This window comes from Lissotriton helveticus, chromosome 1_1 (assembly GCF_964261635.1).
Source record: "Lissotriton helveticus chromosome 1_1, aLisHel1.1, whole genome shotgun sequence".
NCBI classification, from domain to species: Eukaryota; Metazoa; Chordata; class Amphibia; order Caudata; family Salamandridae; genus Lissotriton; species Lissotriton helveticus.
The window spans coordinates 1,685,486,144-1,685,511,677 of record NC_136057.1 but is presented as its reverse complement, the minus strand read 5'-3'; the positions used below and the strand labels follow the sequence as shown (position 1 = coordinate 1,685,511,677).

The window sequence follows — 25,534 nt, the reverse complement described above, 5'->3', positions numbered from 1 at the left end:
AAAAGAGTTCTATGGTCCCAGTTCGTGGCTCGCTTTTTCCACAGATTAACAACCGACTGAAAATGATCTATTAGAAAGGGTCATTTACATTCAAGAAGGTGACTTAGGGCACAACGCCAGTCTAGGCTTGACCCTACTGATATATCTTGATGTTTGACTGTGTGCCGGTCTCTCTTTGCCCCTTTCTTGTCGGTCTGTCCATTTTCTTTACACTATACCAATATAGCAAACCTATGCACCTTGATCAAATGAGAATTACCTGATATTGTCAGACGCAGCAGCCTGTTGGTGGTGCCATGATTAAAAAGTAGGCATCACTCTATGGTGTGGTAAGGAGGGTGTGGGCCTCTCCATTCCATATTGTCAAGTCTATGGGCCAGCTAGTTCTGCTAACCAAAGAAGTCTTATAGATAGTGGCGGGCCTATTACATTATGTCAAGTGTAGGGGTTCTGTGTTGTGGAAATAAAGAGGGGAATGTGTTGAGAACCAGCCTATGATGTCAGAGGCACTTACAGAACCATCCTATATTGACATGAAGAGTTGGCGTATCCATCTGTTGGAATGACAAGTAGGAGAGCGCGCCTTTGAATTTTGTCCAGCATGGGCACTGTCCTGTGAGATCAACAGCAGAGACTGTGGAGTTTGAAGCTGGGAAGCACTGTTTTATAACAAAAGCAAGGGAGTAGGGGACCGTCAGATAATGTTATGGATGAAAGATAGTGTCAACAAGTTGAAAAATGAACAAGGCAAAATTGATATTGATAATTAAGTTATTAGAGTGGGATACTGAAGACTACACCCAAGCACACACGTGATTCAATCTCAAAATGGCCTTCAACGGCGCAGAGATATCCTAAAGCATGACTGTAGTTCTAGAGTGTGACCTGCTCTGGAACAGGGCTTCCCTCACATACCAGATACCCATATTCCATATGTGGGCCCTTAAAGGTTCGTGGATGTTGGATGAGTGCCTAACTGCTCAAAAGGGAGATTTTAAGTTTAGAACAGGACTCCAACTACAGGGGCGACCATGGGCTTATTTTGAAGAGTCCACCTTGGCAGTAGACTCTCACAATCCAGTCCTTCATTCTTGGACAACTGAAGCTCAAACAAAATTATATTTTGTAGTGTACTAGGCCAACCCCATAGTAGGGACTTTTAACTGAAAGGGTGCCATTCCCTGTTAAATATGATGTCTTTTCAATAACTGTTCTTGTTTGGAAGAAGAAGGATCTTCTTTCGTGACAGAGGCAATGCAGATAGATAGATAGATAGATAGATAGATAGATAGATAGATAGATAGATAGATAGATAGATAGATAGATAGATAGATAGATAGATAGACAAATAGATGCTAATGCATGTAGAATCTCCAGTAGCTGTTCCTCTTTTGATGTCCTCACTGATCGAGACATTGACCTATCTCAGAATTTGACCTTGAAGGAACTCATTGCGTCTTTAAAAAACTCCCCTCCTACACAAACCAATTTAACGGGTCTAGACTTCACCAAAGTTACCTCAAAATATATTGAATATAATATGGCCAATGGAAGTAAGCAATGGTGTATAGTGTTAACCTGGCACAGTAGAAAGCAAGCAAAACCACGGCCCTCCCTCTCCATCCCTAGAAACTCCTTGAACTCCATTTTCTAGAGCGTCAAACGTACCCCAACTTGGATTTCCTTCGTGAAGTAAACAAGGAATACCCTGGAAGATACAGATGTTGACACGCTGAAACAATAACTGAAGGGAGGATGACCACCCTCATTTACTTTCCCAAATCCTCAAAAAGCCCCTCATTCCCCCCACCCCCAATTCACCCGACCACAAGATTTCCCACTGAGCAAATACTATACAGGCCATGCGGCAGCTGTCTTTTCGAGACTGCCCAGTCTAACCAAGAGTCCTACGTATCCGTTGAATGCCAAGTGGCGGTTGGCGGGCCCTCCTCTTTGGCGCAGGTTATAAACAGCTCCCAGAAACACTGTCCTTTCAGCCAAAGTAGGGGTTCTCGTTCTGGAAATTGTAATCAGGGCAGACCTTCTGCACTAACTTGTAGTCAATGCTGTAGAAGGAGATGAAGATGCAGATGACCTTAAAGGGCTTAGCACATAGCCAAGCCGCGTGGCTCTGCGTGTGCTCTGTGAAGCAGATCTTGGAAGGGTCGTAGAGACAGGGCTTGTTTTTCCGGGCCCTATTGGTCTTCTCGTACTCGATGTGGCAGTTGAAGGTCTTGGAAGCCTTTGTCTCGATGGTTGACTGCTGAATCAGGTCAAACTCCACCACCTTGGTTGGCGGAACGATACTGACCGAGACATTGCCCAAGCTGGATGAATTGTGGCGGAAATAGACGCTGAAGGTGCCATTAATGTGGTCCACAATTTTGCCTGTCACCAGGAGACTGAACTTGAGTGTCTTGATGTTGAAGTAAAAATCCCCCCAGCCAAAGATCTTCTTGCTGCGGCCAGTCTTTAGGGACGGCTTGCGCTTGGAGCGAGGGTTGACTTTATCGACCGCTGTATGGTTCTTAGTCCAGTCCCAAGGGTTCAGTAGATTGTAAGGGTCGATTTTAGCCTTCAATGAATCCTCAGAGAATATTCGGGAAGGGTTTAAGGAATGAGCCTTGACAGTACCGTAGGGTCCATTTTTCATAATACCAGTCGCCCCCAACTCAAGGTAGCTTAAAGTTTCCGTCACATGATCTTCTGTGAAGGCCACCTGTAAAACAGAATGACTTTATTTACTTAGGGAATCAAATTAACCTTAAACCAACACATATAACAAAATGGTGAAACATTAAGGCACAAAGCTGCTGTGTTTTTTGCTTCTTTAGCTAACGGACCATGGCCATGAAGGGACTGATTGAAAATCATACTCATTGGCCTATGAAAAATGACACAGGGGTCTAAATTAAGTGATTAATTGGTACACATGTACCACCCCGACAATAACAAACAATACTGGTGGAGGTTCATACACTAGTTGACAGTCCTAGCAGCCGGCACAGAGAGTACTGTTAGGAGAAGCACCCTGACTACATTTAAATTCTTATTTCAGTCAGTAAGAAGGCTTTATTTCGATAAAAACATATCATAAAAGCATCACATATTTTAAAAACACATTTACAATTAAGATCATCAATTAATCTATTTACACCAAATTTTACAACCAATACTTAAAAATTAAAGACAACATTTGGTCAATTGGTTAAAAGTCCAGATTAAACAATTTGCTTAAGCCTTTTATTTCTGACATACCATGCCCATGATAAAAATTTAAAAAGACCACAGGCATACGATAATCACGAGTCTGCCATCAAAATGCGCAGAGCCTCATTATGACACCTAGTGCCTAGCAACCGACATAGCGGTTTGAGCCACCTTTTCCTTGGCTGGACATACGCCGGGCATGCAAACAGAAAATGCGCTACAGATTCTATTTTGGTTCTGCAGAAAGGGCAAAATAGTGTTGTTTGGGCCGGGAGGTTTCCATCGAGCAGTTAAGGCGCGTACTGGAAGAGCCCCGACCCTAAATCTAAAATAAAGGGCCCTATCAACTGGCTTACAGACAATATCTAGATAAAGTTCCTGTTGCGGCGAGTCCTTAAACTTTAAGAACTCGCCCGTGAGTCCACCCAGAGTATGGTGAATGTTAGTTCTAGACGCAACCCAATTCCAATAAAGACTCTTTAGGGTTGCCTTCGGTGGAGAGGACCTACTAGCCCATGCTTCACTAAGCCCAGACCGCCAAGTAAAGCTTTTACGTCTTTTAACCACTTTACTTTGTGCCATCCTGGCAATGACATTACTTCAGATAACCCTTTAGCATATTTGGCCAATTCAGGCACACGCCACAGCCGGGCCCATAGGAGCAACGGCCAGAGTTTTGCCAGATCGTTGATTGGGCGACTGCCTAAATCAAGTAATAGGGGTATCATTGGGGTGCTCTGTGGGAGTGACATAAGGTCCCTATAAAACTTATTTTCGGACCAAATCAGTTGTTCTATGTTAGTAGTGCCCCATAGCTCTGCCCCATAAAGAGCAGAGCTAAGTCCCGCGAAGCGGCACCCGCGAAGCGGGTGCGGCGAGCTGTAGCCAAGAGTTCAGGTCTCCCAACCAAAAGCTCCTCACAATACGGTCGCAAGAAATGTCCCACAGGGAGGGAGGAAGCAGGGTTTTTTCTCGGCCAGGCGTCCTGTGGGCGGGGCAGACCAGGAGAGCGGACCAGGTGTTCTTGGTCAGTCAGGCAGGGACTCCTGGGTGATTGAGTCCCTGCAACGCCGCTCTCGCACCAGTCGCGGTGTTTGCTTGCCTCACAGCGTCCACGGCCCCTCAAGCCCAGGTGAAACACGGCTCCTGTTTGGCAATTGGCGAGCTGTAGCCAAGAGTTCAGGTCTCCCAACCAAAGGCTCCTCACAGTACGGTCGCAAGAAGTCTCTATATGAAATTCTTATTTCATATTTCTGACAACCTCCACAGCAAAGGTGTCCACATGTTGGGCGTTCAACACTTCCCTCACCAGTGGATCTACCTAGGCATCAATCTAAGTAAAACCTCCACATTAAAGCTGTGATCTACAGTAAGGAAGAAAGCCTACAGCTGCCCCATCCCACCAATATTTAATGAATACCCTGACTGAAGTTAACCGGTATTACCGGCTGTGTTTGACCGACTCTAATCCTAGGGGCCACCTGAATGTCAACTCCAGTCCTTGCTGGCATCCTTGGTGCTGTGATGCATTGGTAGTTAAGGGGGGGGGCCTATGACGCTGCTGGCTGCATCGTTTTGTAGATGTGTGCACCACATGTGCCTACAAGATGATGTTTTTTTATTATTTTAATTTGCCGATCTGTGTTGAAGTCGGCACATAAAAAGAAAAAAAATCTTGAAAGTTGGTGGGGGAAGTAACACAGGAGTGGCGGAAGCACAGGGGGTAGGAACAACAAAGGGCAGCAGAAGCAACATAGAGAGCGAAGGTGGGTGGAAGTAACACGTAGTGCGCGAGCGTGTAAAGTAACAGACGGCGTGGGTGTGGGGAAGCAAATGACATGGAGAGACAGCAACAAGGAGTAGGTGAGGTGGGAAAGTAAAGCAAACAAGAGGGAAAGAGAGCAAAGTGGAGCTTTACCATACTTTCATATAGACCTGATTCAGTTGTAAAACTCTAGATTTTTTCAGCAAAAAATGTCTTTATTTTGCCAGTCTACCGCCTGATACTCTGCCTCCGCTTCAATGGAAGTCAAGGGGGGGGGGGAATACATTCTCCTGATTCTTTTTTATAAAATCTCCCACTTTCCTCTTCTAAAATATTGCCATGAATGCTTAATGAATGGGGAACCACTTATATTGATGTCCTGGGCCTATCTTCTGCCCCAGTTCGATCGTGGTTATTAATGCGAATTAATTATAAAGTAGACGACTGTCAAAATTTCACTTCCAGCCGTTCCCATCACCTACACAGAGCAATCCCGTCAATTCAACGTTCTCGCTTTTATTGCATCTCCCTGCGACTTCTTCGCTACTGGGGCGTCGCCCTCGCCTCCGGCACTTCCTGTTCTAGTCACAGCGTCTCCTCCCATTGGGCGATCCGCGGGCTTCTCTCCCGCCGGGTTTGCCTCTCGCGCGCCTTGCCCTTTTTACCCTCCACCCCCTGCGCGCGGCGCACGTGCTGTGGGCCCCGCTGCCAAGTGCTGACACCGAGAAAGATGTGCGGCGGCCTCATCAATCACGCGCACAGCCGGGCGCCAGCGCGCCAGGCAAACACAAGCAGTTTATGAAAAATAAACGTTGCAGGCCAAGCATTAAAAAATCTAATTTCCTTTCATCTTTTTTTGGGGGGAAGGATAACATCTGAAAAGTTCAGCTAGTGCGTGCCGCAGTCACTTTGGTGTGAAAAATGAAGGCTCGGGTCCCAGAGAACCTCCACAGAGGCGAAAAACTAATCTCATTATAATAAAATGATTAGGGTGATATATAATCAATTTAAATCGTTAACATTGTTAAAAAAAAACAGTGTCTTCATTTCTTTTACCCCAGACAGTTAATTTGGCCCAGCTGGAAGTGTTGCCAGTGAACCGCATAGACACATATGTATCAGTGCAACAGGTGCTGAACCCACTAAAATTCATTACAAGCCTCACAGGGACGATATCCTATTAACTGGTGAACGGAACTGCTACATTACCATGAAAACAGAATTTACTTAGTGAACTGACAGATGCAATGCAAAGTTGAGGGTGGGCTACCTGCAGCCATAGAATACATTACGCAATCCCATAATTCACACCACAGCAGCCGAAATTCAGCAGTTGTGGTTTTTGGGTGTGGTAGGCATTGGAGTAGGGCTCCAGGAGGGCCAGAGACTGGCCCCTTCTCCCCCTTGGTTCCTTAACTAGATGGTGCTGTCCACGGCAATCACCCGTGGGATTGGTGGAGGTATGTTTTGGGACAGTGTTTCTTCATAGGTATTTAGTGAGATAAAGGTTAGGTACATCCCTAATTTGTTTCTTTGTTGCTTCATAACTATGGATTTTATGAATGGGTTGGTCGTTTAGAGGAGGGGGGGTTGTATGTTGATCTTATATTTGTGAGTTCTCTCATGGAAGTCTGTATAGTGATGGAGGTTGGTAAGCATAGACCCATATGCTCCCCTTGACTGCTGAGGCTTTTCCACCCCAGTGGCAAGTCTTTTTATGGCTATTTGGGATACTTTGTGCTCATGCTTCCATAACCTTTCTTTCCACAAAAGGTATCAATGTCAAATGTGTGTCCTTTTTATCCCAACTTTACAAAGATCCGAAGGGTACCCAGGGTATGTGGATTCTCATGGAGGGGACCAAGAAAAATATACTGATTTTTGTTTTCTTTCAAAAGTGTCTATTTTTATCATTAAATGGAATCAACAAAATATTTGCTGTACTAAAATCAACAAATTCCCAGCTTTCAGGTACAAGTTGAACTGAAAAGAAAATATTAATATTTGTTGCCACAGTTTTGACATTTTACTAAGAAGAAGCACATTTTTCCTATTTTTTGTGCTTTCAACCTACTTCAACTTTGTGGTAGAAAGAGGTGTGGAACTCATGGGTGATCCCAGAAAGCTACATTTACATTTCTAAATAGTAGACAACATTCTGAATTCAGCAAGGGATAATTTGTGTAGATATCTCAAGGTTTTCCCAATGAAACTCACTGTTGAGATGAAAAAATTAGTGAAAACGAGTACGAAAAAAACCAGCCATTTGTAACACCATTTTTATCTGTAACTTCATATTACGAAGGCCTATTTACAAAAACATTATACCGTTATGTCTGCTATATCCTTTCGGTCATGGGGATATATAGGGTTTGTAGGTTCTCTAGGAACCTGTAGTACACAGAGCCAACAACTGAACTATATCTTGCAATGGTTTTTCATTATGTACCGTGTATAGAGCAAGTCACGTCATAAAACATAAACAACGAAAAATGGGTGCGAAGGAAACCTATTTTTGAAATGCATACAAGATACTGAGTTTAGGAGCAGTGGTTATTTGTACACCTCTGTATTTATGGGTACCAATACTAGCATACAATTCAGAGGACATTTTGTAAAAAAAAAATTTCAGCACACTGGCTTACATTTGGAAGGCACAAATGGAAAGACATTGAATTAGTAATGACATATATTGCACTATTTTGTGTTTCCACATGTCTCCTGATAAAAATGGTACCTCACTTGTGTGGCTTGGCCTAGCACCTGCCACACAAAACACCCCAAAACCTGAACTGGAGGCATCATATTTTACTCAGCAGAATCCATGCTTCTTTAAAACGTGGGTAGCTGCGGATTTTGATCCCTAGCTCAGCTCCATCCAGGAAAGTTTACCATACAAAGACATTTCTGACTTCTGTTATTCTAAATAGATTTTGTTTTTACACAGAAGCCCATGCAGATCTCAAACTGTGGCTAAAACACACTTTTTCTCACATTTCTGTGACAGAAAGTTTTAGAATCTGTGGGGAGAGATACATTTCCTACCACCCAGTGTTCCCCTAAGTCTCAAGATAAAAATGGCACCTCACTTGCGCCCATGACCAGAAAAGGCCAAAAGGCAGCTTTGAAAGAGGTGAAAGAGAAACTTGTGATTGGTTGAAATGACCAATATAAAAGGAGTCTTAAAGATGAATTGTGAGGATTTTGGAAAGTCAAAGATGAATCGTGTGAAAATGACTCTTATTTTACGAGGAGAAAAAGTTATCCCATCCAAAGGATTTCAAGGGAAAATTATTAAGCAAAATAATCAGCTTACTGACAAAAAAATGTGTTACATTCAAACATATCAAATTATTTTGGTTTCTTCACGATTATTTCACAAGATGTTTTTACTTCTGCTGAAGCACATAAAACCATCTTGTGGGAGAATCATGAAGAAACCAAACAAAATTGATATGTTTGAATGTAATTAATTTTTTTGTCATAAGCTGATTATTTAGCTTTATGTATCTTTATTCAAATATTGTATTACTTAAAAAAGGGGAAATTGTGTAGAGTTGTGTAGTATTTAGTATAGTGGGGGCTTTATGTGGAATGTACTTAGCATATCATCCTAAGTTCTATATTCTAGATATATAGGTTGGGTGATTAGGAATGTTGGGGTCATTCCTGGCTGGTTGTACTGTTGCTCCAACATAAGGTGCTCAGGAGGTTGATAATAAAGAAGATTCCTACATGATAATCTACTCAGCTTCCTTATTTGATGATTGGAGATCACTACATGGGCCTAGTGTCCGTGACAAGAAATGGCACAAAAATCAACATGGACAGGCCAGATTTTTTCACTTGGGAACCAACCCTTTTCTGCATTGTTGGTGACTGCGGAATTTGGGCCCTAGCTCAGTTGGCACCCAGTAAAACTAGCAAACCTGCACATTAGTAGAAAATAGACACCTGGGGGTGTCCAGCATGGTAAGACTTGCGTGGCTCTGGGGGAACATTGGGTGGTAGGGATTTTGTGGATGTCTGAAGATTCCCGAAGTTTACATCACAGAAATGCATGGAAAATATGCCATTTTAGATTAAGTTTGAGGTTTGCATGGCAATGTGAATAAGAAACTGTTGTCGGATCCATGCAAGGCACACAACCCTCCCTGGGGATTCTAATTTTCAGAAATGCATGTGTCTGGTAGGTTTCCCTCAGTGGCCGTCCACCAGTGGCGGCCGGCGCAGTTTGGGGGTGGTAGGGAGGGGGGTGGGGAAAGGAGAGGTGTGTAAAAAAAGATGGAAAAAAAACCTGGCCTCCTTGCCGCGTCTCTCCTCTGTCTTTTTGCTGCATCTCTCCAAGCCAGGAACAGGAAGCACCTAGGCACCCCTGACCAATCACAATGCTGCAATGCAGCATTGTGATTGGTCTGAGTGCTGTGGATCGGCACTCAGCCAGAGAGTGTGAGCCTGGGCATGTTCTCCATCCAGGCTGTAATGCAGCCTGGGTGGAGAACATGCAAAGTTCGGAAATCAGTCATTGTGCACTTACAGAGTGCGCACAACTCCTCTCCCATACTCTGAGACTCTGTGTCAGGAACAAAAATAATGATAATAACAAAGAGTTATTACCATTTTATTTTTCTTTCATTTGGCAAAGCTTCTCCGCCTTAGCACTGCCGACCAGCCTGGGCCCATATACCAGCACTAACCCTACTGCCTATTTCTTCATGTTTTGTGTGGGCCTTTTGCGTTGCAGGTGAAAGGGTCAGCCACACATGTGGGATATTATTTTTATCTGGACAAGTGGGGGAACGCTGGGTGATAGGAAATTAGTGACTCACCAAGAATTCTGTAACTTTGCTTCTCAGAAATGTGAGGAAATTGCAAGGGTCACCAATTACAAACGACGATGCACAACCCTGTACCCTGACCCCTCCTCTTCCTGCGACAACTTCTAAATCTGGCAGAACTGGTTCTAAGCCAAAAAAGGATAGTTGCCCTAAAAATATGGGTAAAAAGAAGCAGGCCAATCATAATTTGGTGTCTCCATCTGCAAACATGTTCCATCCACCCGCAGGGATACCCTGTTGGGTCACCAACATGGTGGCCGACCTTCAGGCAAGCCTTGAGCAAACGATCGCCTCACATTTCAAACCTCTAGCTTCCAAACTGGACAGATTAACTTCCATTCTAAATAATAAAATGCTAGGGGCAACAAAGCTAGTAAATTCCGAAGGTAAATTGACACCTCCAGCACCCACTATAGCTTCTATAAAGTCACCCTGCCCTGTAGTAGCCAAACCCACTGCTCCAGTTGCATTGAATCAAAACTCAGGGCCTGCACTAACCATCGTAAAATCCGTAAACCCTGCACCCCCCCCGCCCCCGCCGACCACAAATACACTAGGACATACTATTCCTCCTGTAGGGGACCCTGATGGCAAATCTAGACGCTACAATAAAGAGGGCAAAAATGTAGGAAATAATAATACAGCAAAACTACCAAGAACTCCCGTGTTAAAGGCAGCACCTAGGCAATTGCCATCAATAAATCTACCCCTGGAAGCACAACCGTATGTAGTTGCCCTAGTGGGTGTCCCAGTCCTTAGTGGGAGGAAAAGAGAATACGATTTATATAACAAGTGTGTACAGTGGTTGGATTTAAATAGACCTCTGCCTCCAAACGTCTCGGGGGAAATATTAGCAGTGAGAAGAATTGACTGGATTGGAAGGGGCCCTAAAACAGTGGCAGGGGATGTCGTTACTATCAACTTTAGGGACTCTACTGCTGTGGACTACATCTGTAAAACCCCTTCCTATAGAGAAACCCACATTTTTTCTCTACACTTATCCTACTTTTACCCTACCCCTAACCGCAAATTGACCTCTCACAGGAGACCCCAACTGATTAGAAATTGCCACCCGCCTCCTAATAGGATTAACCACTGGCAGTCATTCGGGGAGGATATTCCTCTAACAACTCCCACCTACCCACTGCTAGCTCACTGGACTAGGTTTAGTGTCCTTGAGGAGGTTGATTGACTGACCTCAACAGGCACCACTTCAATGCAATTTAACAGCACCAATCTACAGGAGGAGATAGGAACTAAGGAGAAGACCTTACCAATGATTATTGGTGAGAATTCTTCTCCCAATGTAGCGATAAGGGAGGGGCCAAGTGCAGAGCAGAGATCGGGCCTGGAGTTCTTATTGGAACAAGGGGGTGCACAATGTACAAAAGAGGCCACGGAAGGAAGTATAAGAATCCTTTCATGGAACGTGGCCGGGTTAAAGAGCAAGCTACCTGACCCAGGGTGGCTTTCTTTCATGGCCACTTGCGATATTTGCATGATGCAAGAAACCTGGTCCTTAGAGGAGAGTGCTAGTCCCGGTTTTGCCACCTATGACATCCATGCAGTATCTGGGGGGAAAGGCCGTCCTTCTGGCGGCCTATCCATATGGGTGGGAACACACCTCGGTGTACAGGTCACCCGTGTGGATACCAAATCACCTGATATACAATGTGTCGTACTTAAGACCATTGATAAATCTCGCGTGGCTATTATAAATATTTACTCAAGGCCCACCGCGAATGGGAAGGAATCGAACACTATTAAAGCTCTCGCCCATTTCCTCCAAATTGTTTACCCGGTAACTTCGATAATCCCTGGTGGCGATTTTAATTGTCAGTTCGAGCCTCTGGGTGGACCCGAGCTATGCGATGAGGATGAGGTTGATTTGGTTTGGCATATTCCTGCCCCAAGGATCGCTACGGTAAGGGCTTGGACCCCGCTAGTATTGCAAATTAAATCTTTGACCCTTGCAACGTCTTTGCGGGCATGCAATGGAAGGACCAATAACGATAGTTCGGATTTGTTCACATACAACCGGACCAACCGTACTTCCACCATTGGTTATCTTTTGCTAGAAGCCAAACATTGGGACAGGCTTAAAGATTTTAAGGTCATCCCAAGGCACGACAGTGACCACAATGCGTTGGTCCTGACGCTTAAGCCTGGATCTTTTGGCCTAACCAATCCCGTTCCTAGCAATAATATGGTAGTGCCTCCCTATATTATATTCAACAATAGGAGAAGGGTCAAATGGCCTTCGTGTGTGGACTCACCAAGCCGACTTGCCGAAATCTATCAGATTGCCACCCCACTTATAAGCGATATGGGGAGTGCTACTTCCCATGGGAAAATTATTGAGTCTCACAGGAAGCTGGTTGTGAGCCTAGGGGATGTGTTTTATCCTGTCAGCAAGATGAAATCGCGCAGGACTAAAACACACCCTTGGCATGACCACGCCTGTAAGAAATCTAAGAAAGACCTCCTCATGGCAATTAAATCCAAGGATACCACTAATATTAAAGCCACAAGATTACTTTATAAGAAGGAACTTAACAGGGCCAAGAGTGAGTGGGAGGAAGCTAGATGGGCTGAAATGAGACAGTCACTTCTCTTAAAAGATTCTAAGAACTTTTGGGCCATTGCTACCCCTTCGGCGGGTGGTGAGCGAGATAGTGGGGTCTCGAACATCGCTCCCATAGTCTTGGAGTCGCATTTCAGGTCACTTTATACTAGTCCTGAATCAGGGATACCTGATTGCCAAGGGCGGGAAAACTTGTCTAGAGCGATTCTACCCCCCCAGATTTGTATGGCCATGGTCCCCCTGCATGAGCATGGAATGTCGGGGGCCTGGGGGCACGGGATTTCCCTCTGTAATAACCAGGACAATATGTTGGTCCCTGTGGTACCTACGGCCCCAGACCGCCCACACGAGCGTAGACTGCCGGGGGTCTTGGCTTTCGGGGCTCCCCCCTGTAAAAATTTAGACACTACCCACGTTTTTGGGACTTCTACGACCCCAGACCCCCCGCACGAGCATCGACTGCCGGGGGTCTTGGTTCCCGGGGATCCAATTTGTAAGAGAAAGGACAAGCAGCCAGCCCTTGTGGCTTCCGTGGCCCCACACTCCCCGCATGAGTATAGACTGCCGGGGGTCTCGGGCCCTGGCGATAGGATGGGACAAGTGGGTGTCCTAGAGAGGATTACCATACCTAATCTTGATTCTATTTCCCTCAAAGAAGTGGAGTCGGCAATTGTGAGGCTACCCCCAAACAAAGCTCCCGGTCTCCATAGGCTCCCAGGAGATCTTTTTCGCTCCCAACCAAAAATCTGGGCCCCATACCTGATGGTCTTGTTCAATGCGGTCCTACAAGGTTCGGCATTGCCTGAGGCCTGGCTTGGAGCTGAGATTGTTCCAATTTTTAAAAAGGGATGTCCACTTGCTCCATCTAACTATAGGCCAATCAGCTTAATTGACACTACCCAGAAGCTGATGGGGCAAATCCTACTCGATAGATTATTGGGTTGGATGAGGGAGAATAAAGTCCTAACCACCCTCCAGGCCGGATTTAGATCAGGGGTCTCGACCATGGACCAGATCTTCCGACTCCAGTTCCTATACTGGAAAACTGCAAGAATAGAGGGTGGCAGCCTCTACCTTGTTTTTGTGGACCTGCGGGCCGCATTTGATCTGGTTCCCAGGGAGAGGCTCTGGACGGTCTTGGAGGAGCTTGGTCTCCCTCCCTATTTGTTGAAAGCCCGCATCAGATTCCATACAGGGAATTATGCACAGGTGAGATGTGGAAGGAACGGGGAACTATCAGCTCGCTTCCCCGTTACCCGGGGTGTACGTCAGGGCTGCGTACTGGCCCCCACCCTCTTTAGCCTATATGTCAATGGTCTGATAGATGTACTTTCTGGCGTCAGGGACAACGATGCTCCTCGCCTGGCCACTGGTAGGGTGCCCGCTTTGATGTTCGCGGATGACACCCTATTGTTATCGCGGACATCAACGGGCATCCAGCGGGTTCTGGACGGGTTTGTGTGTTTCTGTGCCTCACGGGGGCTGGAGATCAACTTGGAGAAGACTAAGTTTATGATCTTCAATCCCCCGAGACACACCCGCCCAAATCCCACGCTGAATGGAACCTCCCTGGAGCGTGTAAAGACTTTTGTATACCTGGGGGTCACATTGACTGAACATTTCACTTGGGGTCACCAAATTTCTAAATCTTCCCTGAGACTGGCCCAGATTATGGGAGGCATAGGTAGATTCCATAGTGCTACGACTTTTAAACCTGTCACTCCTGCCCTTGAGATTTACAAAATACAGGTCAGGCCAGCAGCTTTGTATGCCGCAGAACTTTGGGGACACATGAAAGTACATGAGCTATCGAAGGTTGAACATTCCTTCATGCGCCACCTAGTTGCTCTTCCACAAAGTACTCCCCTCATACCACTACGCCTAGACCTGGGCTTGGAACCCATCGACGAGCTGGTAGCTGCACGACCTCTGCTCTATTGGAGAAGGCTTTGGTCTGTGCCGGAGCTTGTATCCTTTAGGGCAGAGTTCATCGCAATCTGGGGTCAGCTACAGCTTAAGAACATACCTTGGCTGGCCCATGTTAAGGCTTTTTTTCATCAAATTGGTATGTCACAACTTTGGGACGCACCTGAAGACAGCTGCGTGAGGACGCAAAGGTCCCAAATAGTGGCGGCTGTAAGGTCATACAACCTAAAAACCCTACACTGCTCGACCTCCTTGGGAAGGCTGTCTACAGAGTTTTTATTGACGAAAGTTAGCCCCAGGACGGAGGTGTTTTTGGACATGGTACAGCCCCCATTCGCAAGAAAACTGTATGTTCAGCTGAGGCATGGTTCCCTACCAATAGGGGCACTAACATCCAGATGGTCACACTCGATGGAGGCCAACTGCCCTGCTTGCAATCATTGGAGGGAAGACATTGTACATATATTTTTCTTCTGCCCCGCATACAGCGGAACTCGGAAATGCTGGATCCTTCCACTGTGTAAAAATCTGGGTTTTAGACAATGTGCTCAAGCTTTAAGAGTTCTAACCTATGATACTGCCCCTCCCATTGTTTTTGCTGTTTCCCGTTTTTTATATTGCATGTGGCGGAGAAGAAGTTCTTTTTTAGCATGAAAACAATGTCTCGTATTTACCCATACATTTATCCCTTGATAACTCATTGTTTAATACTTTTTTTAATTCAACTGTATTTGTGATTTTACTGTTGTGCCTGTATATATTTTATTGCACTTTTATGGTCTTCTGGCCGAAATAAAGTTATCAAATGAATGCATGATTTTTGGCAATGTTTGATGTTTGGAGGGCATTGTTGGTTAGAAAACATTATGGGATCCATACAAGGCAGACCACCCAGGAGTCCACAGTGCTTCTAGTTTTCAAAATGGCTGGTTTTACTTGGTTTCCCCAGGTGGCAGAGCACAGTACCGAATAGTGCAAAAATTCACCATGGTAAGTAGGTAGAAATTTGGATTTACTCCAACTCTGCCACTCCATATGTCAAAACTACGGCTAAAAGAAACAGCCTTTCCTCTTGCTTGCCATCGGAATGGGGCTCTGGTCCTCCAGTGGTAATGGGGCTCTAGTCCTCCCGTGGGCACTAAATGCCCACTAAATGCCATATTTTGTTTGTTCTACAACAATAAAATACATCCCTATTGTCTAGTGGGATTTCTTCCCCCTGGAGGGCAGATTAGGGTGAACACCCATATCCATCCCCAGGAGGGGGGGCAGAAACACTAATGGTACCTTGGGCAGGGGCAGCCCAGACTCATGCCATTGTGGCAGTTGCACTCCAAGCTATACTGATAAGTAATCGCTGGTGCCTGGTAGGCTTTCTACACTCTGGAGGGGAGTACACACCCCCATTTACCCCCTGAGGTGGGCAGACAGATTAATGGGGCCGGGGAGGAGCACAGGCCGATGCCCAGAGGGGGTGCCCCCCCCCCCAAAAAAGATATAAAAATACTGTGTGTATAGAGGGCTATCTGCCCCTGTGGGTGCAAATTGGGGGTGAACCTCAGTGTGTGTGTGGGGGGGACAAGAAAAACAAATGGTGCCCAGGGCAGGGAGCACAGGCCCATGACAAGTTGGGGGGAGTCATTCCAGGCCCAAAAATAAATCCAATCAAAACATCCCTGGTGTCTAGTGGGCTTTTTGCCTCCTGGGAGTGCACACCACTATCGTCCCACAAAGGGGTTAATAAATACTAATGGGGCCTATATTGGGGTGCACAGGCCCACAACAATCAAAAAAATGCCTGGTGACTAGTGGGGCTTCATGCCTCCTCACAGGGGCTGATTGGGATGAAGACCTTCATCTGCCCCCAGGGTGTATAGAAAGACTAATGGGCCTAGGGCGGGACTGATCACTCCCTAAAAAAATACTTATCCCTCAAAAAAAGCCTGGCGTCTTTTGGGGGGCAAAAAGAGTTAAGGGGCCTTAGCACAGGTCCATGCCTGGGGGGTGGTAGGAGGCGCACTCCTTACACACAATACCTAATCTTGGAGTCTAGTGGGTGGATCCCTGCTTGCAGATTGGCTTCCTACAGTGATTCCCCAAGCAGAGATCCACTAGGGAGAGATATCATTGGAAAAGGGAGATTCTCCCTTTTCCAATGATACCTTTCTCATAGAAATTGGGGCTGGGGTGTGCCCTTGAGCACCAAGTGAGCAAGAATGAAATGAGCAGCTCAATTCGCTTCCACTTTCAATGGAAATTACGTCAGCGTGCCATGCGTACTAATCATCATTTCACCAAAAGACTCAGGTTTGTGGGGGTGCTCTTTCTCAGCAGCCCAACTTAAAACATGTAAAAACAAAGCTGCCTGGTGCATTTGCAGCCCTCCAGTGTTGGTCAATATCCAACAGATGCACTGGGAAGGGAGTTTGTCACACTACATGTCTGTCATTGATCACACCATTCCACCCAAGGTTGCTGGTTTATGTTGAGTCACTTGTCCTTCCGATTGGAATGTCTTAGACTTTTGGATGAGCAAGCCTTAAGCTATTCGGATTTTCATGGGTGGAATATGCCAAGGATGTAGGTCAGAATTTACATTCAATCTGAAGAGGTAACCATGAAACAGTCAGCCCAACCCAGCAATATCTTATATAATCAGAGAGGGCTGATCCGGGACTTCCAAATCAGGAAGTACATGTCCATCAATGTGGCGGCTCTCACTGACCGCAGCAGTCATTCTAAAATTATTTTCAAAACCTCCCCAGTCATTAGTAAACTTAGGTTACAGGTTGGTGGGGCTCATTGGAGCCCTTTGAAGCATGTCTTTTTGGAACCTATGATCATAAGTGTTACTTAAGCATTTTATGAACTGCTGTAGCATATATTTAACCATTCAGATTAATGTGTGCCCAGTTACATCTCACACAACGAGTTCCTTCCTGTAGCTAGAATAACATGTCTTATAACCCAATAGAGTTTGTTTTGTCAACTTCAGAAAAAATGCATGGCTAAAGCGGCTATGTCTGGATTCAAAACTGATTTTCTGGTTCCAAGCAAATCTATTCAACTGGTACTCAACCCACTGAGCTTTCTTAAAAGTAGAATGTGCACCCTAGTTTACCATTTGGGGCAAGATAGAGATGGGGTGGACTAGATTTGGTCAAAGGTAAGCTATGTTAGTCTTGTTTACAGGGTGAAGACCTATTTATAGCCCTCCTAAAGAAATGCCTGATATATTAAATCAGCATTTGTACAGCACGCGCACACACACACACACACATTTTATTTTAGGGGTCGCTAGTGCTTTTTAAGTGTAGATGTCATTTGCATTTCTGGAATTGGCATTTTTAGACAAAAGGTGGTCTGTTGCTTATTGACTGCATTCACATCTGAGCCAGTGGTTAATTTGGAAAAAAATAAGTGCCAGGGCTCTCGTGAGGCGGCAGCTTGCACAAGCCCATGTCTCCTGTTTGCGCCGCCTAAAACAGAACCAACTACTGATCATGAAAGTGGGGTGAAGAATGCAGCGTAAGGGTCAGAGCTGCCGACTTCGGGCTGAGCGACCCGGGTTTGAGTTTCAACGTCAGCTTAACCTCCTGAGATTATGGGCAAATCACTCAACCTCCCCATGCTTTCCATAAATGAATGTCTATTTAACAGGTGCTCATGAAAAGCACCTATGTTAATGATTAAGTGCCGGTACTGAGCACCAGATATGAATCAAATTAAGCACAGATGACACAGACTCAACATCATCTCCTACACTGACGACACCCAGCTCATCTTTTCACTGTCCGAAGACCCTCCACCATCCAAGCCCACTTCCACATCTGCATGATGAACGTCGCCGACTGGATGAATGACAGCTGTCTCAAACTCAAATTGGACAAGACGGAAGTCCTTATCTTTGGGAACAACACCTCACCATGGAACGACATATGGTGGCCCGCAGCACTCGGCCCACCCCACGACCCACGCAGGTCCTCATCACCACCAGACTGGACTACGGAAATGAACTCTAAATAGGAATCACTGCAGACCTCCTGAAGAGACTCCAGACAATTAAAAACTCAGCTGCAAGACTCATTTTTGACCTACACAGAACGACCCACATCACACCCCATCTCAAGAAACTACACTGGCTCCTGATTCATAAGAGATGCCAGTTCAAGGTGCTGTCTCACATTTACAAGGCCTTCCACAGTGAAGGACCAGCATACATCCCACGGATCCACCAAACCAAGAGCGGAGGATGCTCCTTCTTGCACCTGGCAGCCAAGGCATGGAACAACCTCCCCCTGCACCCCAGGACTGCACCTTCGCCCCGGCAATTCATGAAAGAACGAAAGACCCGGATGCTTGAATTATCAACCCACCATGCAGCAGCCACCATCTCCAGTGCCTCAAGACCCTCACGGGTGATATGCTGCACTTTATTAATGTTGATTGATGGGTCTGCTCAATTTATTGGTTGGTATTGACTCAAGATAGCTTAATGAGAGAATTGATCTGAGTTCTATCCTGTTTGAGATGTTTATAATACACTCCATGCAGATTTAATCATCACACTAGGGTTTATGGTGGCCACCCACAAGACTGCTCTGTTGTGAGACATCATTGCCAATTAAAATCTTTTGATTAGATGAGATTAGAGTTTCTGCTGTGCAAGGGGAGGAAGTTTCTAGGATGGGCTTGACCTTTTGACGATTCATGATTACTGCTTCAGAAAGAAATTAATGAGAGCCAGGTGCCGAAAACTCACACTTCATTGTACCTGTGTTGTGTTCGCTCCAGTCTGGAGACAGACCTAGTGCTACTTGATATGTGTGTGGAAAACAGTCTTAGAAAGAGAGCCACCCCAAATTGGTCTGAAGTATGAGACAGTGGATCCACACCCTGATCTAGAGGTTAGTGACCCAAACCACAACAATTTGTTCCAGGTCCAAGTCCTTTAAGATCAAGAAAAGGCATGCTCAGCAGAGTGCTCAAAGGACTTCTCTGTAGACAGGGCAGGTGTCTGTCTTACAGCTAGTCTAAAGGTAAGGGACATCACCCGAAGTTTGTACTTTAGATGAAGTAGATGAGTGTCCGCCTAAAGGCCAGGAAGCCTGCCTGCTGAAAAATGGAAAGAGCCCACCTAGGCCTGCAGGAGGAGAGCCTGTTCATAAGTAGAAGCGCAGGGTGCCCCAGAGGTTGTGAGACATCCAGAGGAAATGACTACCTGAGAGTTAGCTAGAAACTATCTATGCTGCAGAGGACAACCCTGGTCTTTTGAACTTGGTTCCTGTCGGGAACTGCTTTAACCAACTGATTGTTTCAATCCGTTGTTGACAACACACTACCCTAAATGGGGCTACAGCTGTGCATTCCAAACCTCTAGGAGCTTCATGTGCCATGTTAACGATATCTGCTCAGGGCTGCAACTACCTGTACTGGCCCTGTCGGCTCTACACCTGCCATATGGGCTATCTTCCCTCACCTGAGACTGCTTCTGCCCTAGTGACTGGCACAACCTGATCGAGCGCCCACGCCTGCCTCAAAGTTGTATGGAGCTACAGCAGCCTGAGCCACATCTAAGCTCCACATGCCAGGGACGCTTCACCGTGGAGTCTGAGCTGGGCAGCTGCGTGCAGAGACGCTTACTGCACATGGATTATATGGGTTATGGGGTGGCCCCTGAGTCTGTCCCAGCTCACCATGTGCCCACAGGAAAGAACACAAGACTTTGGTGGGAGTGCCATGAACTACTGCTTTACCTTCTACACCTCCAAGGGTACGGTCCTTGAAACAAGGTGCACTGAGTGCATGTTGGACTTGTGGGGGCTTTTGAGATGACACCTGTAACTGATTGGTCTGTTGCCATACAACTGGGGGAGCAGCCACCTAGGAGTCACCTTGGGAGGGTGTAGCATGGGAGTAGCACCACAGGGTGTAGCACCACAAGGGACAAGTGCCACCAGGGTCACTGGTTTGCGTTCTAAGTTGAATTGTATAGTACTTAATAGTGATGTGTGATTAAAAAAGTAAAGTTTCCTAACAGACAAGTACTGGGTTGGACATTGAAGTTATTTTGTTGGTTGGTTGATTGAGGTCTGAGCTTGTGCACCCCACACTACCTACCTGAGGAGCTGCCCCAACAGTCGAGTGTGGATAAAGGTAGTGCTTTGCCCACTTTGCAGAGCAAAGTATGATGGGCACCAGGACCCGAATGACAAACAACCTCAAGCAACATGGTTGGGACCCAGTAGCCTCTGTCTGCTCTGTGCTCCCCTCTGACAGGGTCTGACAGATAATACAGCCTGACACGCACTGCCAGCCCTCACGGGACTGCACCTACAACCTGTGTTGAACCTGTTAAACTGCAGCACATGCCACAGAGGTGCTGCCTGTGGGGCCAGTGAAAGTATGGGAATTGGCTCTAGCACAGCAGTTTGGTTTCTGTCTTTGCAGACTCATTCTGCATCTGTTGCTGGGATGTCTTCACGTCAGGAGTGGGCTGCAGGAGATTCACATTATCAAAGGCGCCAAATGCTCTATTTTTCCAGTGTGATGAGCTGCTTCAAACTCTATTGGTAGTTTAAATGGACTCACTGCTATTTAGCAAGCCCTGCTGTTGTAAATAAGTGTATATGAACTTGAAGGGCAAACTCGGCATGCATGATCTTTCATTGCTTATAACAAAAACCATAAAAACGAAACCTGAATGTTTCTTTTTAAAACAAGAAGTTGGTTGCTTGTTTCACATGCAGAACTAAACATAAAGCCCATGTCTGCCAAATTGATCCATGCCATGTGTTAATGTGTTACACATTCAGGAAGTTCTGGATATGTATCTAGAAATGTTTTGCTTTATGGAATTCACAATTTAGATTTTTTCCCATTATAAGTGTAGGTTTACAAATCCCAGCATGTAAAGTGTTAGATTAAAAAACCTCGGCTGACTACAGTTATCACTTGGTTAATAGTAACTTATGAGCTAAAGAAAAAAATTATATATTTTGGGTGAGTCCACACATTGCTTCACATTTTGTATTAAAACACTCATTGTTTTTTAGGTCACGCCTGAGCTAGCGCATGCGCTGTCTGCGAGACATTTAGTAAGTGAGTTTTCAAAGTGCTACCACACACTTTTGCTCGCGCGCAGCCACCATCTGCCTCATTAAACACCCTTCAAGCGCGATCACTTTCAATTTTTCCCGCGCACGCATCACTAGCGTGACTTTTTTTTTACAGTGCTTGTGGCACCCTTCCAGCGCGATCACTTACACTTGTTCCTGCGCGCGCGCACACATCACTAGCGTGTTTTTTTTTAGCGCACGCGCACACACAACTTCTGGGCTCGTGTTTTTCATCTTTCACTTTTTTGTCTTCTCCGGTCGCGGGTTCCCCTCACCGAGTCTTTCTAGCCTTCCGGCACCCTCCACCACTTACGTCCTTTTTCTTTCTTTTAGTGCGCTCTCGCACGCAACTCCCGCTTCTCCCCCTCTCCCACCACAGATAGCGTCTCACGGCCGCTCGCGCACAGCCAATGCTTGTTACATTTTCAACTGAGTCAGGCAATCCAGCCTCCCATTTTGACCAGGCCCTTTTTCTAGCCCCACCAGCCTGCTCGATGCGCTTGACCCATGTACCTCTGACCACAGTGAACTGTATTGAGCTTTCGGAGTGTAGTCATAGCAACATGCTCACAGGACTTCAATATGACCCAGAAGACCCAGCAAAGCGGGATGCGAGACCGATACAAGCAGTTGATCTTATAGACCCCTAGTCAATTTAGACTCTTGGATTGATGGCGGTAAACACCTATACCCTAAGTATTGTTTTAATGGATTATTTTCCCGCTACATATTGCTAAAATACTTACCCCTTCTTTCCCCCGTTCCCCTTGAAAATATTTTCAGAGCCCTCGTCCGTCCGTCATTTGCATTCAGACCTCACAAGTTGCGCGGACCGAATCCTTGTGTTCTTGGTTCCTTGGAATTTTGTCAGTAAGCCTATATAACCTTGCAGACCATCCATTTATCTCCATACGCAGTATGGCAGGCTAATCTCTTACCCTAATTCTTCCTTGCTTTTTTTACTTATTTTCAGGGCATGGCTCCGAAGAGCACGTTGAGACGCTGCTCCGTTCCATAAGGAATTTACAGTGTCCAGCACTGCATCCAGTGTTTACTTTAAAAGGGTGTGAAATCTAAACCTTGTTGACAGGCATCGTAATGTCCTAGGCCGCTGCTAGTTCGTGTCTGTGGTGATATCCAGGGTATACCGCCACATATGGCAATGATGGGTATGCCCTTGTTGCTCAGTGTTGTGCATGGCTCTTACAGATTCATGTTACATATGCAGACTCCACAGATCGTAGGGGACCAAGCTTGAGACAACCAGGCTATCTCCCAGGAATGTAACAGGGTCATGCCTCGGACAGTAGATCAGTCTCTCTCAAGTTACATTGTCGGTTTGCCAACGGAGCTATCTCCGTTTCACGCAGGCTCATTTCAAAAGCAGTGCTGCCCCCTGTTACTGAATTGACAAATGGCTGCTTTTGTGAAGCAAGATTTATTTATTTATTTATTTTTTATTTAAGACGTTTTCTATAGCGCTGTCAAGACCCAAAGGTAACAGAGCGCTTTACAGTATGAAACAAGAGGCTGTTTCTTGCTTAATCAGGGGCACCTAGCACATTTGTTCTCCTGCCATTAAATTAGATTGTGCTACATGAAGAACCACGCCATTTTTGGTGTGAAAAAAGCTGCTTTAATGAAACGGGTGCATATCAAAAAAGAGCTCCTGGTTGAAACAGTGTTAGTCCTCAAAGCAAATTACATGGTATATCACTTTACTGAACCCTTACTACCTATAGACTTTCTTCCTCCTCTACCATAACCCACACTGATCTCTCCTTATGACCTGCCTGCCCTCTCATCTGCCTGCGTCTACCTTCTACAACTCCATTCCCTTCATCCTTGTGCTTTAGGGAAATTGCTAGTGCCATGTTGTGTGCCTATGCTCCCATCTACAGTATGTCATACATTATTAAAAAGCATTGGCATAGCCAATAGGTCTCGCCTTTGGGACCTTATAAGTGTTTAGCCATGCAACAGTTGTTGTTGCACCAAGGATATTGTGCTGCATAACTAAATACTTATAAGGTCCCAAACGCGAGACCTATTGGCTATGCCAATGCTTGTTAATGTTTGTTGGCTCCTCCAGCTAGAATACAAGTAGCCAAGGTGCAGTCAAACCAATATCCCTCATAGAACATATACACGGCTTGTGGAACAATGAAGGCTTCACAAAACAAATACAGACAATGCAGCCACAGTTCAAGCTACCGTTCCCCTGGAACAGGTAGAGAATGGTAATAGTAGTGCAAGCTTCTTTCTCTCACTGAATATAGTACAAGCGTCCTTCTTTCATTGAACATGTATAGCTCAGGGACAAGCGGTTACACACAGATCTCTCTAGCAAGTGCATAATTCACTGAGCTGGGTGCATGGCAGGATGTGTAAATGAATAAAGGTGTGAGTAGTGCTTCCACTCATTCAGTTTCTATTCTCTCTCAGTATACTCCTGTTTATACTCCTGCCTTACAGAAAAATAGAGTGACTCAAAAGAACAGAATGTGACGCATAGCAGGAACCCATCCGCAGATTGTATTTTTTTTTCAAATAGTAGCACCCGTGCAGGACAAGATAGTGGGCAGAGCTGTGTTACAGTCATAGAGTACAGGAATTTCAGAGCTTGGGGCAAACCACAAAATAGGTGCCTTGGGTGAACCCTTGATGTCTCAGTAGTGAAACAGCAGTGTATGATGCAGGTCAGGATACATCTGTATTATGGGAGCCCTGCATGTGTCTCAGTGCATGCCATAAATGACAATGTTATGTTATAAAGCCTTTTATTACGCGCTCTATTACTCAAGAGTATCCTGGCGCGGTGAGTAAGTGAGAAAAAACGGAGCAGCCAACATAACAAATAGGGAAATTACAAAGTGATGTTAAACAAATGTGTTTTGAGTCCCCTCTTAAACTGAGAAAGTGAGGGAGCAATGCGAAGGACCAAGGGAAGAGCATTCCATGCTCTGGCTGCCTTAACAGAGATGGATTTGCCTCCTGTTCTTGAAAGCTTAAACTTAGGCTGGACCATCTGGCACAAGTTGGCGGAGCGGAGAGCCCGTTTAGGAGCATAAAGAGCAAATCTATTCCACAGATATACTGGACCCAACTGGTGGATAGCACGATAGGCCAAAACCAGAATTTTAAACAGAATTCGATTGGCAATAGGTAACCAATGGAGACGTCCACGAACACTGGATCTCCTGGGTAATTGAAACATCAGTCTGACTGCCGAGTTTTGTATCACCTGGAGTCGATGGACCATATAGTCTGGTAGGCCGCTAAAGAGTGCATTTGCATAGTCCAAGCGTGACAAGATCAGCGCTCTTAGCACAGTCTCTCTAGCCTCACCAGGAATGAGGGGAAAAAACCTTCTGAGGGCCTTTAGAGTGGCATAGCAGGTACCGGTTAGTTTCTTAATATGCTCCCCGAACTTTAAGTCCTGCCCGAACCAGACACCAAGGTTCTTTACAGGGTCTCCTGTTGAGTTCGGACAGGGTAGATCGGAGGGCCAGATTTGTTCCCTGAAATTATCCGGGAAAGATCCATAGAGGAGGATCTCTGTCTTCTCCTCGTTACATTTAAGCTGGGCCAATGCCAGCCAACGGAAAACTCGCGACAAGCAACTCTGGACGGTCAAGGGGTCTAAGTGGTTTTTTGGCCAAGTGAAGAGCAGCTGGGTATCGTCAGCATAAGCCATTATTTTGGCACCCAGCTGCTCAGCTAGATAGACCAGGGGGGTCACATAAACATTAAAAAGTAAAGGGCTTAAGGTAGACCCCTGCGGAACTCCTGTGGTTAGTTCCTTAACCTTGGATGCATAGGGGGGCATCCACACTTGCTGTGATCTATCTTTCAAAAACGAGGTCACCCAGTCCAGAGCACAGCCTGAAATACCGATGGCACCCAATCTGGCCAAAAGCATCGAATGGGGCACCGTATCGAAGGCGGCAGAGAGGTCTAGTAAAATCAGAACCGCCCTGCCACCTCCAATGGAAGGCACAGCTCTGTGGACGTCTCCATAGCGCGCAAGTGGTACGGGGTGCAGGTTAATACAGATGTGTGTCGTGAAAGACCCATGAATATTTCAGTCCTG

At 45.8% G+C, this 25,534-nt stretch overlaps 1 protein-coding gene across 1 annotated transcript; it reads right to left on the bottom strand.

Moving 5' to 3' along the window:
* Positions 1-1,834: 1,834 nt before the first annotated feature.
* NXPH4 (neurexophilin 4) lies at positions 1,835-5,592 on the bottom strand. Its single transcript, XM_078658994.1, has 2 exons — positions 5,458-5,592; positions 1,835-2,719 (listed from the first exon to the last, which is right to left on the bottom strand). The coding sequence occupies exon 2, from the start codon at positions 2,651-2,653 to the stop codon at positions 1,994-1,996; it is 660 nt and encodes a 219-aa protein (XP_078515120.1). The 5' UTR covers positions 2,654-2,719; positions 5,458-5,592; the 3' UTR covers positions 1,835-1,993.
* Positions 5,593-25,534: the final 19,942 nt, after the last annotated feature.